Consider the following 14,496-nt stretch of genomic DNA (forward strand, 5'->3'; position numbering starts at 1 on the left):
TCGATGGTTTGTGTTTATGAATGCCCCCAGGAAACAATCTGTGCGTCCGCAGGTAATCCATATAAGGTAGCAGAATAATAATTCAACATATTGAGTGTTTTGCAAGTGAGTTCGCGCTAGGGTGGTATTTCGGAGATTCAATTCATCTAATAGATTAATTAGATTTCATTAGTACTACACAGTACCGGATGAAAATATTAAACGTAGAAGGTTAGAAAGATGGAATCGTGACAATAAAAAATTAACTACGATGCAGTTTGATACGAATGGCGCCCTACCGTTCATCCGAAAGCATGTGTTGTATCGAAGTATATTATTCGCCGTAAGAAGGAAGCACAACATGATCACAAACCTGTTGGCGGCCTCCAGGTGCCTTGTACGGTAAAATCGCAGCAATCACATTGACTCACAGGTCAACGAAATGATTATGATGATTACAGCGCTGACGGGAATCTGTGAGCTTGCCCTTACAGCCCTTACAGGCCCTTACAGCAAAACACATTTTGTCAGATCAGCCTCGACCAACCCTCGAGTTCATTCATTTGAGTGTTGTTTGGATATAAATGGGATTAATTCATCGGGTATTTTCTCGTTTACTCCCATTGTAGTCACGTGAATTAGTTCATTGTGACTAACTCGAGAAACGTTATAGTTAAACAGTCATGTCTCCGGGGGATTTTTCGCCAAAGAAATTTCTTCCGATTTGCACTGTAATCACGCATGTCCTAGAACATGCGACTCAGAATGCATTCATGTTATTATACTTGGTATTAGAAAACTAACCAATAATAATGACGCAACTAATACCTACGTTACGACGGCGAAAGCTTCACTGGGAACGTTAGTGCCATTCAAGAAAAAACTGTCATGTAAAAAGAATCTCAGAAACATGTTGAAAGGAAACTTCGGAACGGAACGGAACGTGACAAAAAGTAACGAGTATCTATGTAACATGTTCCCACAACCACTCTTTTAACGTATGAATGGAATGTATTTTCGAGACAGAGAATTGAGCTTATTTTTTAATGAACTCAGAAAACAAATTTGAATATTCTAATTCTCAGCAGGAAAGCTAAAGATTCAGTATCGTCATTATATCATGAATATTTGTGATACGTTGTCCTGGTCGAATAACTGTGCTGAATCCAAATTGTTTTAGCAAAGTTACTGTGCAACTGAATCCGAAAGAAAGGAAAGTTCAGATGAAAAGAAAACTATCGTCCAAAAGCATCAAGGTACTCGTAGATCGAAAAAAGTGATGGGAGGTATTGAGAACAAAAAGGGCAATATCATAACTCTCTGATTTGTATGTCGCCATAACACACAAAACCAGAAAAATACTCAATGAAAATAGAAGCTGTTCAGTGGATTCTACAACCTTCTATCTTTCCTTTGGTGCTAATAAAACAAAACAAAAACCAGACGGTTTTGTGAGAGCTGCGCATCGAACCAAACTTAGATGGCAAACAATGACGGAAAGTGGATTTGTAACGAATGCTTTATTAGGGAACACGCGAAAAAATATATTCGAAGAAGTTTTGGGAGTTAAACGATCGTTGCTTGACCAAGCAATTTTTCAGAACCGAAATGGAATGAAGATAAATCGAACCATGTAGATCTATAACTAGATAACACTTAACGTAGAGTGCATAAGAAAAAAAAACTATCAACAAACAAAACTACAATACGGACTACTGCAATTTTGGTCTACTATGAAGGTTGAGAACGGAAATTTATCTTGTCAAGGGAATGTAAAGATTATCTTAACAATAGCATATTAGACATTTTTCTGTGTTTGTGAAGTAGCCGTTGAGTAACACGCTGCATGGCATGGTAGCCTCCGTAATCACGATGCTGCTCATCTAAAACAGGAAGTTACAGAATACTAACACAGAACAATCTTTTTTACCGAGGCTGTACCATCGAATTCTGTGGAAGCGAGATAAAATTCAACCTGAGTATAACAAACCAGTTGTTCAAAACACGAGTAGTAAAACATGCACGCAAGTGGATCTCCGTCTGTCCTTTGGAATATCGCATGTATAGATAGTATCTCTAATGAGATACAGTATCATTGACAGGGCAAGAATATATTCAGTGAAAAAAACGTGTACCGAGATTCAGTTCGATGATCCTAATATTAAAATTCATAGGAATGTTTTCATTGCAATCGAATTTTGATATTTCTTTTGGTTAATCCTCTTCACAATACGAATTACGTACACAGCAGTTCACTCCTTTTTCTATGTACAAATTTTGTAGAATATAATAAATTCTGCAATGTGAATTTAATCTAAGCCGATTTGTGGATTTTCTTTTACAACCTTAACTACAAATTAATTTAGTTTAATTCTTATTATAAAACCAAAGAAATCTGTCAATTTTTGAAAAATTTCATTAAGTTGCCATTGTGAGAATAACACTCAACATAATCAAAAATTCAGTTCGAACGACAGAATAATATGTGAGAGAATTTTTAAAAAAGATTTCATGCAGACGTAGGATTTGAACAGAAATAGAATTATGATTTACCCTAGCTTTGATCCTAACATCCATCCATAACATTTCTAAAATTTCAGAGATAATACATAAACAAGCCCCCCTATATTGTATCAAAGAAAATCAGGACTAGAATTTTCCGAGAGTTTAATCTTATAAAGATTGTAAAACGCCAATATCTCAATAGCACAATGAGAGTCAATCTTGGGAAAAAAATTAGTGGGTTATATCTATGATATAACCGCAAGGTTCACGTGGAACTACCTTAGCTTAGCAATCATTCGTTTGTATTGATTAAATTCTTGATTGAATGAAACAGTTTCCAAATTCAATTGAGTTCAATATATTTGCTCTGTGAGTGAAAAAAATGAACAAATGCCGTGTAAAGTCAATTCATTTATTGTGATTGATTGTTCTTCGTTACAAGTAAATTTAATGACGGACCTTTTACGTTTGGTATGATGACTAGAACAAAATATATGTACGGAAGAATTATCAAACGTTTGATGAACCAGCCTAAGGCTGAAAGTCTTTCCAATAAAGACAAAAAAAAATTATCAAACGATTATTTTATTTTACATTTCCCTCTGAAGTTTACATCCCAAAAGTGTACATACTTCTCGAATCTCGAATTTACTTGAAACTGGTAAGTTCATTCGCTTCTAGTGGCTGCACGATTTTCCCAGGTTCCTAAGTTTAGAAGATCATGTTAGGACAGACATATTCCACTCTGCACAAAGGCAAGCGAGGACAAAAGTACTCGCAGTTTGCATTTATTTGCAGAGCCGATTTCCTCAGAAACCTCGGTTTTGAAGTCTGTGTTAGGGAAACACATTTCAATCGGAACAAAAATACCCCCGATTTGTATGAATTCGCAATGCCGATTTCCCCACGCTTCATGGATTTGAAGTCTGTGTTAGGGAAACACATTCCAGTCAGAACAAAAATACCCCCGACATGCATGAATTTGAAATACCGATTTCTCCAGGCACCTTGGTTTAGAAATCTCTATTAGGGAACACATTTCGGTGGGAACAAAAGCTCCCCCTACTTTCGTGTGTTCTTTTTCTTCTTTTTGGCTTTAAGAGGGTTTAAACTTTTCAGTTGACTCGCCTCTAGGCTCATTCGTGTGCTTGCAATGCCGATTTCGCTGCTTGGTTTTAAAGTCTGTGTTAGGGAACATTTTTCGATGAGAAAAAAAGTCCCCCTACTTTCATGTATTTGCAATTTCTCCAAGGCTGCTTGGTTTTGATGGCTGTGTTAGGGAAACCGTAAATCGGGCCAATCAAAACGATGCAGTTAAGGCGTTTAGATAATGCCTAATATTTTACAGTTATTCAATTGTTTATCTAATGAAAAACAACATTTTGTTAGTTGCGATAGATGCGTAGAAATATTCCCTATCAAGTGATGCAAACATCTCTCCTATCCAGTACGAAATGTTCGAGCTATAAGCATTCGAAATCTTTCATTTTTTCCTGCATGTTCTGTGTTTAGGTTTTCATTTTACCCTCCATATATTCCGGTTAGACGTAGTCCCACGTCAAAACTACGGATGGGTTATACCTATGATATAACCGCAAGGTTGACGTAGAACTGCCGTTGGATTAGTATGCAATAATCGCACCTCGGATGTTTCTCATTGGGTACGATTTCGCCGCTGCGCAGAGCTATCTTTTGTATGTATTGATTGAATTATTGATTAAACTAGTGAATGGATGAAACAATTGACGAATTCAATTGCAAACAATTCCCAATTTAGGTCAATTCATGCATTATGGTAGTGGTTATCGCAGTAAATAGTTATCAACATTTTGCCTAATCAAACGGTATGCGTAGAAGTTCAGTGAGCTGGCAACATGAAGAGTTATGTGGTCTTGAATAACCGAGCCAAAGCCGATTTCCTCAGGCTCCATGGTTTTGAAGTCGGTGTTGAGAAAACATTCCAACTTGCAAAAGCGCAAACGAGTAAAAAAGTACCCGCTGATTGCATCTGATTTGCAATGCCAGTTTCTCCAGGCTCAATGGCTTTGAAGTCTGTGTTAGAGAAACATTCCGATTTGCAAAAGCGCAAACGAGTACAAAAGTACCCGCTGCTTGTATATATTTTGCAATGCCGATTTCCCCTGGGTCCATAGTTTTGAAGTCTGTGTTAGGGAAACATCCATGCATTTCAGCGATGGTAGCTCGAACGTTGCGCAATCATAACTGAGAGGATTCCCGAACGACACTCGCTTTTATACCGATTGGTATGATTTCAATAACCTGTTTTGAAAGCAATTTTAAGGCTTTTTAAACAAGTTTTTGGATCAAAAAGTAACAAGTATAGAACGCGTAGACATTTTATCTTTAGAATGAAGTATTTATCATACCGTTTCGTTCAGTTGTTTAGGTGCTATTAACGCTCAAAATCTCGTTCTCCGGCATAACGCTTTCGTTTTCGAAACATTGAACTTACACCCCAGTATAGAAATGAAAGACGTAGTCCTACGTCAAAATGCGACGTGACCGTCTGTCATTAGTACTGATTGATTATTACTAACAAAAAACTTCATTGTCGGCGGAATATTTCAAACGAAAATGTATATCAACGTGTCTCAAGTGTTAACCGAGCACAGCCTATCTAACGATTTTGAAACGTTGTATGCTGCAGTTTAGCGTGATCGAGGATTTATCCAACAAATTGATTATAAAGTATTGATTTAATTTGCAATCAACGAGAAGTTGAAGGTTAATCGGGCTCAAACAATGAGAGTTACAAATCAAAACACACAAACTCACTCCTAGACTAACTAATACGGAGCAAATTAAAATGTATCTTACTTAATAATTCACTCCATTCCGCTCGATAATGCATGTAAACTAGTACGTTTAGCCCGATCCCGATACAAGAGAATCTCCATCTTTTCATACAGATTATCTATTTCGTGATTCCGAAAATAAAAACGTATATTCTGACACTGATTTTTTGTTTGTTTGCAAGATTTATTCCTTTAAATTTATTGCGTCTTGCATTTAGTATTAGACACATTCATCTATGGATAAATTAAAATTAAAAAAATAGCGCTTACATCATCAAACGATCTAACACAGTAGTCAAAGTGATTAGTTTACCCATACACTAATGTTCATGTTCTATGGTGGTTAGCTACATACAAATGACTCGAAATTGACGGGAAAGGGCATGCTGATTCGAGATGGAAAATGAAAGGTGGGAAGATTTTTTAAATCTGTGACGTCACAGATTTTGTTTATGTATGTTACTTTTCTTATAATAGTTCACTACATAGGAAAAGTGTTGTTACTAAAAGTAAAAATAAGCAAATGAAATGAACGAACTAGTTTTTTTTTTCCTAAATCAATGCTAGCATTCAAAATCATAAGGGCCCGACATTTTAACAGAAACTGAAATTTCAGTATTTTTGAAGTGTTCTAAATTTAATTTCAATTCAATTTTACTTCTCGTTACGTCGACCAAAAACGAACAAAGTCAGAGTCACACAATCTTTTGTTCCTTCGACGGATAAACATTTGACAGTGCATGGGAAAAAAGATGCAAGTTTTTTTCATGTAGAATGAACTTGAAAAATAAATTCAATTGACTCCGTATGACTTAGATTGAGACGAAAAGTTTTCCGCTTGCGTCTTAATTTTAGACGACTCAAGTTTTCAGCACCTTAATTGTGAAAAAAATAATTACAATCGCTGACAAAAATCAAACTTCCATGAAGTTGCTCTAGAATCCAAACATAGTAGACATTAGAATACTATTTCTGAAATCAAAGAAAAAAATAAACATTTTAGTTCGTAATATGTTCTGTTTGTTTCATAATGCGAAAAAATAAGATTTGGAAATCTGTAATTAGCTTCTGTATATCCTCTTTCAACGTTATTCGTTGACACATTCAATTTTGTACCATTTGAGTAACTGACTGGTATGCCTGGTATGTGAACCTCCTATCTTCCTGGCTACTAACCCAATCAAAGTTCAACACAACCAAAACCTGTGAATCTTCCCACCTTCTATTTTTCATCTCGATGCTGATTGATGTTTTGCATGAAGAAACAGTCTATGTCAGGGTTGCCACATTACAGAATACTCTGTATTTTACAAATTTTCGATACAGAATCTGTATACACCCCTGTTTTTTTTACGCGAGGGATACGTATCTCGTAAAAAAAAACCGCGTTAATTTGAAAAACCGCGTAAGAAAAACCGCGTTAATTCGAAAATCCGCGTAAAAAAACCACGTTGATTGGAAAATCCGCGTAAAAAAAACCATGTCACCTAATGATAGATATCAAATGAGACTATCCTTACGTAGAACGGAAGTAAAAAATTTGATTATTACTCGCTTCCGACAACGCGTAGTTTTTTCCTGCAATTTCGTTGGTTACTGGTAGCTATAGTTCGGTTTTCCTCACGAATGAGGACATCTGCTATTGGGTTCCCGGAATAAATCGCCACAGAAAACGACTGCAACAGAAACCACCGCTTATAAAATGTGTAGTAGGCTATAAATATTGTGGCGCGGTATTGTATTTCAAAACAAGAATTAACCGGGCAAACGTATCGCCCCAGGCAAACGTAACGCCCCGGGCAGACGTATACCGTCCGACGCTCGCTAGAGCTCGGTCGGACATTGCTAAAGGATCGTATCCTATGTTTCAAACTAACCGGGCAATCAGTGGATCCCAGGTTTGCGTGCGAGACACCGCCGCTTCCGACGGCGGGTCGGCGGTGGACTCGGATTGCGTCATCTTGGCGGCATGGGCCGCCTCGATTCCTTATCCTCGCCAAATGGGGACTTCGTCCCCATTACATTGTCCTCAGAATAAATTTCGAAAAACGAGAACAAGAGAATAAATTTATAATAGAAATGTGAGGCACATGATGTTTTTCCCGCGCCAAATATTTCTAGCCTACTACACTTTTTCTAAGCGGTTGTTTCTGTTGCAGTTGTTTACTGTGGCGATTTATTCCGGTCACCCTGCTATTGATAGAAGATTCCTTTGTGATGTGTACACTCTACTGCCGAGGCACGTGCAGTACTACTGTTGGATCGTCCAGAGCTAAGTAGGCAGGGAAATCCATTCACGAATCGCTGCCCGTAAAAACCCCGCTCCGTTGTACAGCCCGCTGAGCTACCCGTTACCTTACACCTAAAATCCACGTAAGAATCGTGATAAGGTGCAGCACTAATTTCTTTTATAAGCGCTAAGCTCCGTTACAAGCACGTATTACCGTAATATGGTCTGAGGAAACATAAGATAAAAATGTGAGCTGAGGGGGAGATGTGAATTTGCACTGGTCTTTTTGTACGCAGGTATCGCGTAAAAAAACCGCGTTAATTGGAAAATCCGCGTAAAAAAAACCTCGTAAAAAAACCACGCAAAAAAAAACCGCGTAAAAAAACCTGGGTGTATACAGAATTACAGATTTTCAGCAAAGAACAGAATTTACAGATTCTTATTTAAATTCAATTTTAAATATTGAATTTATTACAGTGGTATCTATATACGCACTTGATTTATAAAAATGTTGAACGCAACGTAAAGAGACGACTTTCGTCGGAAGCAGTTGTTAAGCGAAATCATGCGCGATTTGAAGAGCTTAACTTATTTTTGGTTGTGCTAACGTAAGGACATTCATCACTATTCACTCGCGAGACGCGACACGGAACTAGGACCAAACACTTATAATCCTTACAAACATTAAAAGGGTTAAAATTACCTTTTTCGTCGACCGGTTTCGGGCTCGATGTTGCCCATCTACTGGACGGTGTCCGACCCGTCCCGTAATTTTAACCCTTTTAATGTTTGTAAGGATTATAAGTGTTGTGTCCTAGTTCCGTGTCGCGTCTCGCGAGTAAATAGTGAAGAGCTTAAACTATTGTTTTCGTTCGCAGCTAAGTATGATCATAATCAATCCTCCAATCGTATATTGATTCATTTGAACGATCCTATGACTAAACCGATTATTCTATTCCTCAACTTTGTTCAACCGCTCATCAATAACGTCAATTGCACTATTCAATCAGGAAGTTCTCAATTTTGGGAACTTTATAATGAGACAAATATTGTTATAGCTGATCATGTTGGGTCATTTATGTTTCGAGAGCTACATGCAACGCTGATTCGCCGATGCTGACCTTGATGTGAAAGATTTTGAAAACTTTCTGAAAAAAAAACCCAAGTTGTTTACGTTGGTATCGATGCAGAAGAAGCCGAAAAAGTAAGCTGACCTTCAAATCGATTTGTCGTGACTTCTGTATTGAACTAGTGAAGCAATTTGATTCCAGCGATCCGGTTATCAAAATTTGATAAACCCACGAGATTTCGTCAAGTTTTGGTTTGGTACTTAATGATTTCTTGCGTCAATTTCGTCAATTCGTTAAAGCAGGTAATAGACAAGGCTTGGATAACGGATTCAGGCTACTCAAGACGAATCATGTGTGGGAAAAATGGAGTTATTCAAATATAACTTGGTCCCAGCTGTTGGATGTCAAAAGGCGTGGTGAAAATTTTTTGTATCCATCGTTAAGGTCATTTGTAGGACACTTTTTAATAGCATTCATCAGCGTGTGTTGAGCGAAAATTTTCGCTTTACAATACCAATAAAACAAAGTCCGGAAGTCGGTTGGCACCCGCAATGATAGACTCTATTTTGAAAACGAAGAACTATGTATCGGCTCAAGGAGGAGCTCCAAGGATTTTTATACAGTTTTTTTTTGTTAAAAATACAGATACAGTAGAACCCCGATTATCCGCGGAATAGTCGGGCTAGCTCACCGCGGATCACGAAAATCGCGGATAACACAACAAAAGACTAAAAATGTAGTGCAAACACGAAAAACAGATATTTCAGTATGGAAACAATGTTTTATCAATACAGGAATCATTGAACTATCCATCTGTAAGGTCGTGTACACCAGTTGTCAAATAATGTGAAAGTCATGACCAAAACAAAAGAATAAAAACCTACCACTCATTGTCAAATTTAGGGTAGGTTCATAGAACTACTATGGAACTCGCTTCCGCGGATAAACCGCACCGCGGATCATCCGCTCGCGGATAATGGGGGTTCTACTGTATACAGATTTTTTCAGAAAATTTTACAGATTTAAATGTGGCAACCCTGGTCTATGTTATCAATAATGAAGTCAAATACAAAAATTCTCTAAAGATTCCTGCGTCTTTGAGTCAGAATTTCGTCTTTGAGTCATGATCCCAAGATCGCGAATAGCTTCCAGACGTTCCAAAACCTCTGAAAGGATGAAACACTCTAACTTTGTTTGGGAAGGCGGGAAAACGAAATAACCTTGTACTTCTTGATGTTAAGCTCCATCTCGCCCTCATCGCATAGCAGAAGTAGCTCATTCACATATATCATTGAATAATATGAATATCAGCAGTCCAAGAATGTACCTTGATGAACGTTTGATGTGATGGAGCAAACGCGCTAATGAATGCCATTCAATTCAACAAATACCATCCGGCCAAATGGCTATGCGCACAGCCATTCGACAATTCGATCCGGAAAGCCAAGATACTTGAACTTATCAGTCATGAGCAACCCTGTCGAACGCCTTTGAAAAGTCAAAGTATGGGACATCAATCTGGTGTCGTTTCTCACGTAGACCATCATGTCAATAATTGCGAAACGCTTCTTCATGCTGGAGTTCCGATAGTAATAGTTAGGATGCAGCGTATAGAACATCTTGAGCTAACTGTTCAAACACTTTCGACAGAGAACATAAAATTGAAAGATTTCTGTTATTTTCAATCGCATGATTGTTGCCAGCTCGAATCGAAAACTCGAAAAATTGTTGCCAGATTGAAATAATAGAAACCAGCTTCTCGGGGATGATGCATTCACTGAGTGACCCATTAGAACTAATCGTCAACGGCATCATCAGTGAATCGGCATATTCTCATATTCATATCGTTGGACAGGTTCTTACACTCTAAGGAGGACGTCGACGATGTTGTCTAAACATGGAAAAACAAACGGCTTATGATTAAATGGATTTCGGAAAAAGCAAACTAAGAAACGATGACCTCAACGCCATTCCGGTCTGCTGAACAATGGAAGAACAGAAAAAATACTCTTACGCCTAAATGGCTACTACTGGTTAATTTACCATCATATTACATAAAATACTCTTACACCTAAATGGCTATTAGTGTGCAATTTACAATTTATAGAAACTCAGAAAGATGTAACATGTATACGATTAAAACCCGGCCAAATGCTTATGAGCCTAAAATAAAATAAACAAATGGGATAAAAAAAAATGTTGCAGAGCAGCACTTCGCCGAGAATAGACCCATTCCATTATTGCCATCATTAGGTGTTTGTAACAAACCGGAGGTCACCATATTCATTCAATACTATTATCAGCATACCGGAAGTCGGAACAAGATTATATTCTATATTCTGGAATGTACGATTATCTATTGTTGACAAACCATGAAACATAGTTCATTTGTATGTTTTGAAATGGAACTGAAATTAATTAAATTATTCATATATGGTCAACAGTCCGAAACAGCAAAAACTCTGGTGTTGGCACGTCACATAAGTATTTGACTGACAACAAGTCAATCTTACTACAAAATATTCTACAGCTAATAACATCGTGAGATTTATTGTGATTCATACATAAAAACGTGAAAAAAAAGTTATTGTAGTGGGTCAAAAAAGTCATGTTATCACATCACACTGGAATAGATCGTATACTTTTTGTGGTGTGACGTGATGTAAGAGTGCTCTCCTATAGAAATATACAAAACAATATCGAAGGGGGGATGTTTTATGATATAAATGTTTTTAATATTAAATTTAATTTTTGAGTAAGATATAATATATAACAGTGTATTTAAAATGTTATTTTTCCTAAATAGTTCATTTATTTTCCAACAACTTTGTCAAACGGCATATTTCAATCAAACATCTGGATTTAAGGTCACGATTTGTTGAAAAAAAAAAAGATCAATAATTTTGAATACGCCCTTTTCAAAAATCAGTCGCAATTTAAATTGGTCATATAACAATGAAAATTGTGATTTAAGGTAGTTTCCATTATAAGTACCAAGTTTCAAAAAAAATTGGAGAGGGTCGAGTCAAAATTTGCTGTTTTTTGGTCGATTTAGCGTGGAATTGCTCTATACATCAACATTTTTCGATGACCGAAGCATCGAAAACCTTTAGAAATTGATATTTGGATAATCGTTACCAAGATGGAAGGAAAAAAGTTGACGGTGAACGAAAATCACTGAAGGAATTCAACACCGGAAACGATCGCTCAATTTTGTTCATCGAAGCTATATAAAACTGTTGGACATAAAAATCAGGAGAGAAATAAACGTATCGCGTCAGCAAAATTGTGCGATGAGTTGATTGCTTCACACAACCGATGAGTCAGATGAAATTTGTAAATCCCGGATTCCAAAGTTATTAGGCAGTAGCTATCCTATGATCGCTGGAACGTCACATTTATGAGCTCTCATCTCAGAGTCAGATGTCAAATGGAAACAGCACGGGTGCCGAACCACGTGAGATTTCATAGTTTCCAAATGTTTCCAAAAATTTTTGAAATTATTAATATAAATAGGAGTAGAAATATATTTTAAAGTTTCATTGTCAACCCTGTAGAATTGATTGCACAAGCATGTTTGTTTATAAAAATCAACCAAACAGCAACTGGTCCGAGTTCGACAGATATTTGGGCCTGGAATCGCTCCTTTTATTGGTGGGTCTCATGTCTGACCAAAAACAGAAATGTTATGTTTTTGGGGGAACTACAAATTCCCAATTAAAAAGGTTGTAGTTTATTACACAGGCTACAAAAATAAAGACTAATGATTTTTGTAATACATATACTATTAATTAACTTTCACGAGGGAATATCTGCACTTGAAAATATTCATTTTGTTTAGCAATTCGTTGCACATCAGCCTATTTATTGAATTTTAAATCTGATTTCCAGTTACCTTCGTTAAATAATGACTTGACCACTGCTTTTCGAATGTGAGTTTGTATTTTACGCCATTGAAAATCGACTATTGCAATGGCCTTTGCCTAGCCATAAAAAGCATGATAAATTTGATCGGCCAGAAATGTATCGTTGACCTAAGGTGCTGTGTTTCGTCAACACACGATCTTTTTTCCTGTGTATCGTTCACTCTTTATTTCACAACAAACATCCCTCGCAACGCAACCTTCCTCCATGCCTATCTAGAGTTTTTCTCGCGTGAGACTTTGCGGAGACTTTTAAATTTACTCCATGCATTTACATCCGCGCAACTGACGAATCACTTGAAGTTGGTCTTAAGACATCACAGGCCGCAGCCGTGTGATGTGGATACGAAACATATTAAATCAGTAATTAATTACCTAAATTATTATTCTCTTTGGCGTCATCACACCGCTCCACGACCCGAATGATTCCCCGTCCTGCAATCTTGGGGAACATCATCGTGGCACCCATCTCTGTCAGTCTAGCCACAATACTGTTGCTATTATTGTTGTTATCATCTCCACTTCCGCTGTTGTTATTATTGCCATCATTAGGCGTGGTGTTGGTAATGTCGTTACCGAAATGTGACGGTGGCCTCATATTGATAGATTTTTATTCGCACTACTTCTGTGCTGCGTTCACGAAAAACTGAACTATTTAGTCACACTTTAAGTTCCACTAAAGTTAGATAAATACTCCACTAAACACCACTCACTTCCGCCTATCTCAAACGGATAATCACGGTGTGACTTTCCACGAACAGTTCCAAACAGTCGATTGCACTTTTCTGCTGCCTTGGAACAAAGAAAATTCACAGTAATGTTTGAGGAAACTTTTCCACTGCAGACAGTTTTCCAAAAACCGTATCTTCCGAAACCGCGGGAAGGTTTTCACTGCTCCACCGTTCGCTGGCGAATGATTGCACGATGGCTGGCAAATTATTCGAAGCTGCCCCGTTCCAACGAACGCTTGAATGTTTGTCCGCTGCGCTTCTACAGCGTGTATATCTTTGCCTCTCTCTGTCGTTGTAATAAAATTCGCATGTATACTATAATAATAATAACAACAACACTATGCTGTTTAGTGACTCGACCAGCTGCTTTGTGTGTTGTAGCGTCGCCGCCTCCGCCACCCACCACCCACCGTTCAACCAATGCCGTGCACGCCACTGTGTACAAACAAAGAAACCAACCCCAACTTCTGGTTTGGAACTGAATGACGCTGCAGGTCCGCGTCTGTGTGTGGAAAAACAACGCGCAATAACGGTATATTTTCGCGTTTTTCACACCGCAACGTCCCCGCGTGGCTTACTACCAGTCAAGGGTTTTCCGCGAGCCGTAAATTTTCTCGCACAATTTTCATGTCGATTCCTGTCGCCATCATCCCAGACACGCTTCCCGGAAGAGGGGTAAACCTGTCTCAGCTAGCGGAACTGCGTAGTGTGCAAGGGACGAGATGTGATTTATGAGCCGCCCAAACCAATCCTGCGTAATTAAAGCGCTTGAGATTCAAAATAAAAACAAAATCGCGAAACGCATATATACTTAGATATCGCAGATAGCATCTCAGCTGATCGGGTGGGTCGGATGAGAAATCAGCAGTCTGAAGCGTGTCCGAGCGAGAAGGAATCAAAACAAAGACGGTTCGCGTCTCGTGCACGCGGACCTAGTTTTCTTGATGCGGTAGTGGTATTTTCGTGTGAACCCGACAGTGTTGCCATTTCACCTTCAGAAATTACTTTACAGAGCTCAATTGAAAACAAAGAGTTACCCATCACAATGATTTGTGACTATTGATTTGGCAATACGGTGCATTCGAGGGGATTTTGTATTCGTTCGAACCCGAAACATCTTGTTCTTTCGTTTGTGCTTTATTGTTCGAAAATGTCCCGAATGGATTTAACATTCTATGTCTAGTATAGCCCCAATGAGAGCAATGGAACAATTAAAACAAACCATTCTTTTGTTACCGATGA

The 14,496-nt window shown here is 38.0% G+C and overlaps 1 protein-coding gene across 1 annotated transcript in view; it reads right to left on the minus strand.

Moving 5' to 3' along the window:
- LOC129779908 (leucine-rich repeat-containing protein 20) overlaps window positions 1-13,985 on the minus strand; it is a 32,744-nt gene extending 18,759 nt beyond the window's left edge. Inside the window, exon 1 of the mRNA XM_055787682.1 lies at window positions 12,899-13,985. Within this exon, the coding sequence (XP_055643657.1) occupies window positions 12,899-13,121 (223 nt within the window). The 5' untranslated portion in view covers window positions 13,122-13,985. The remainder of the gene's footprint in view (window positions 1-12,898) is intronic.
- Window positions 13,986-14,496: the final 511 nt, after the last annotated feature.

Source organism: Toxorhynchites rutilus, chromosome 3 (genome assembly GCF_029784135.1).
Source record: "Toxorhynchites rutilus septentrionalis strain SRP chromosome 3, ASM2978413v1, whole genome shotgun sequence".
NCBI classification, from domain to species: Eukaryota; Metazoa; Arthropoda; class Insecta; order Diptera; family Culicidae; genus Toxorhynchites; species Toxorhynchites rutilus.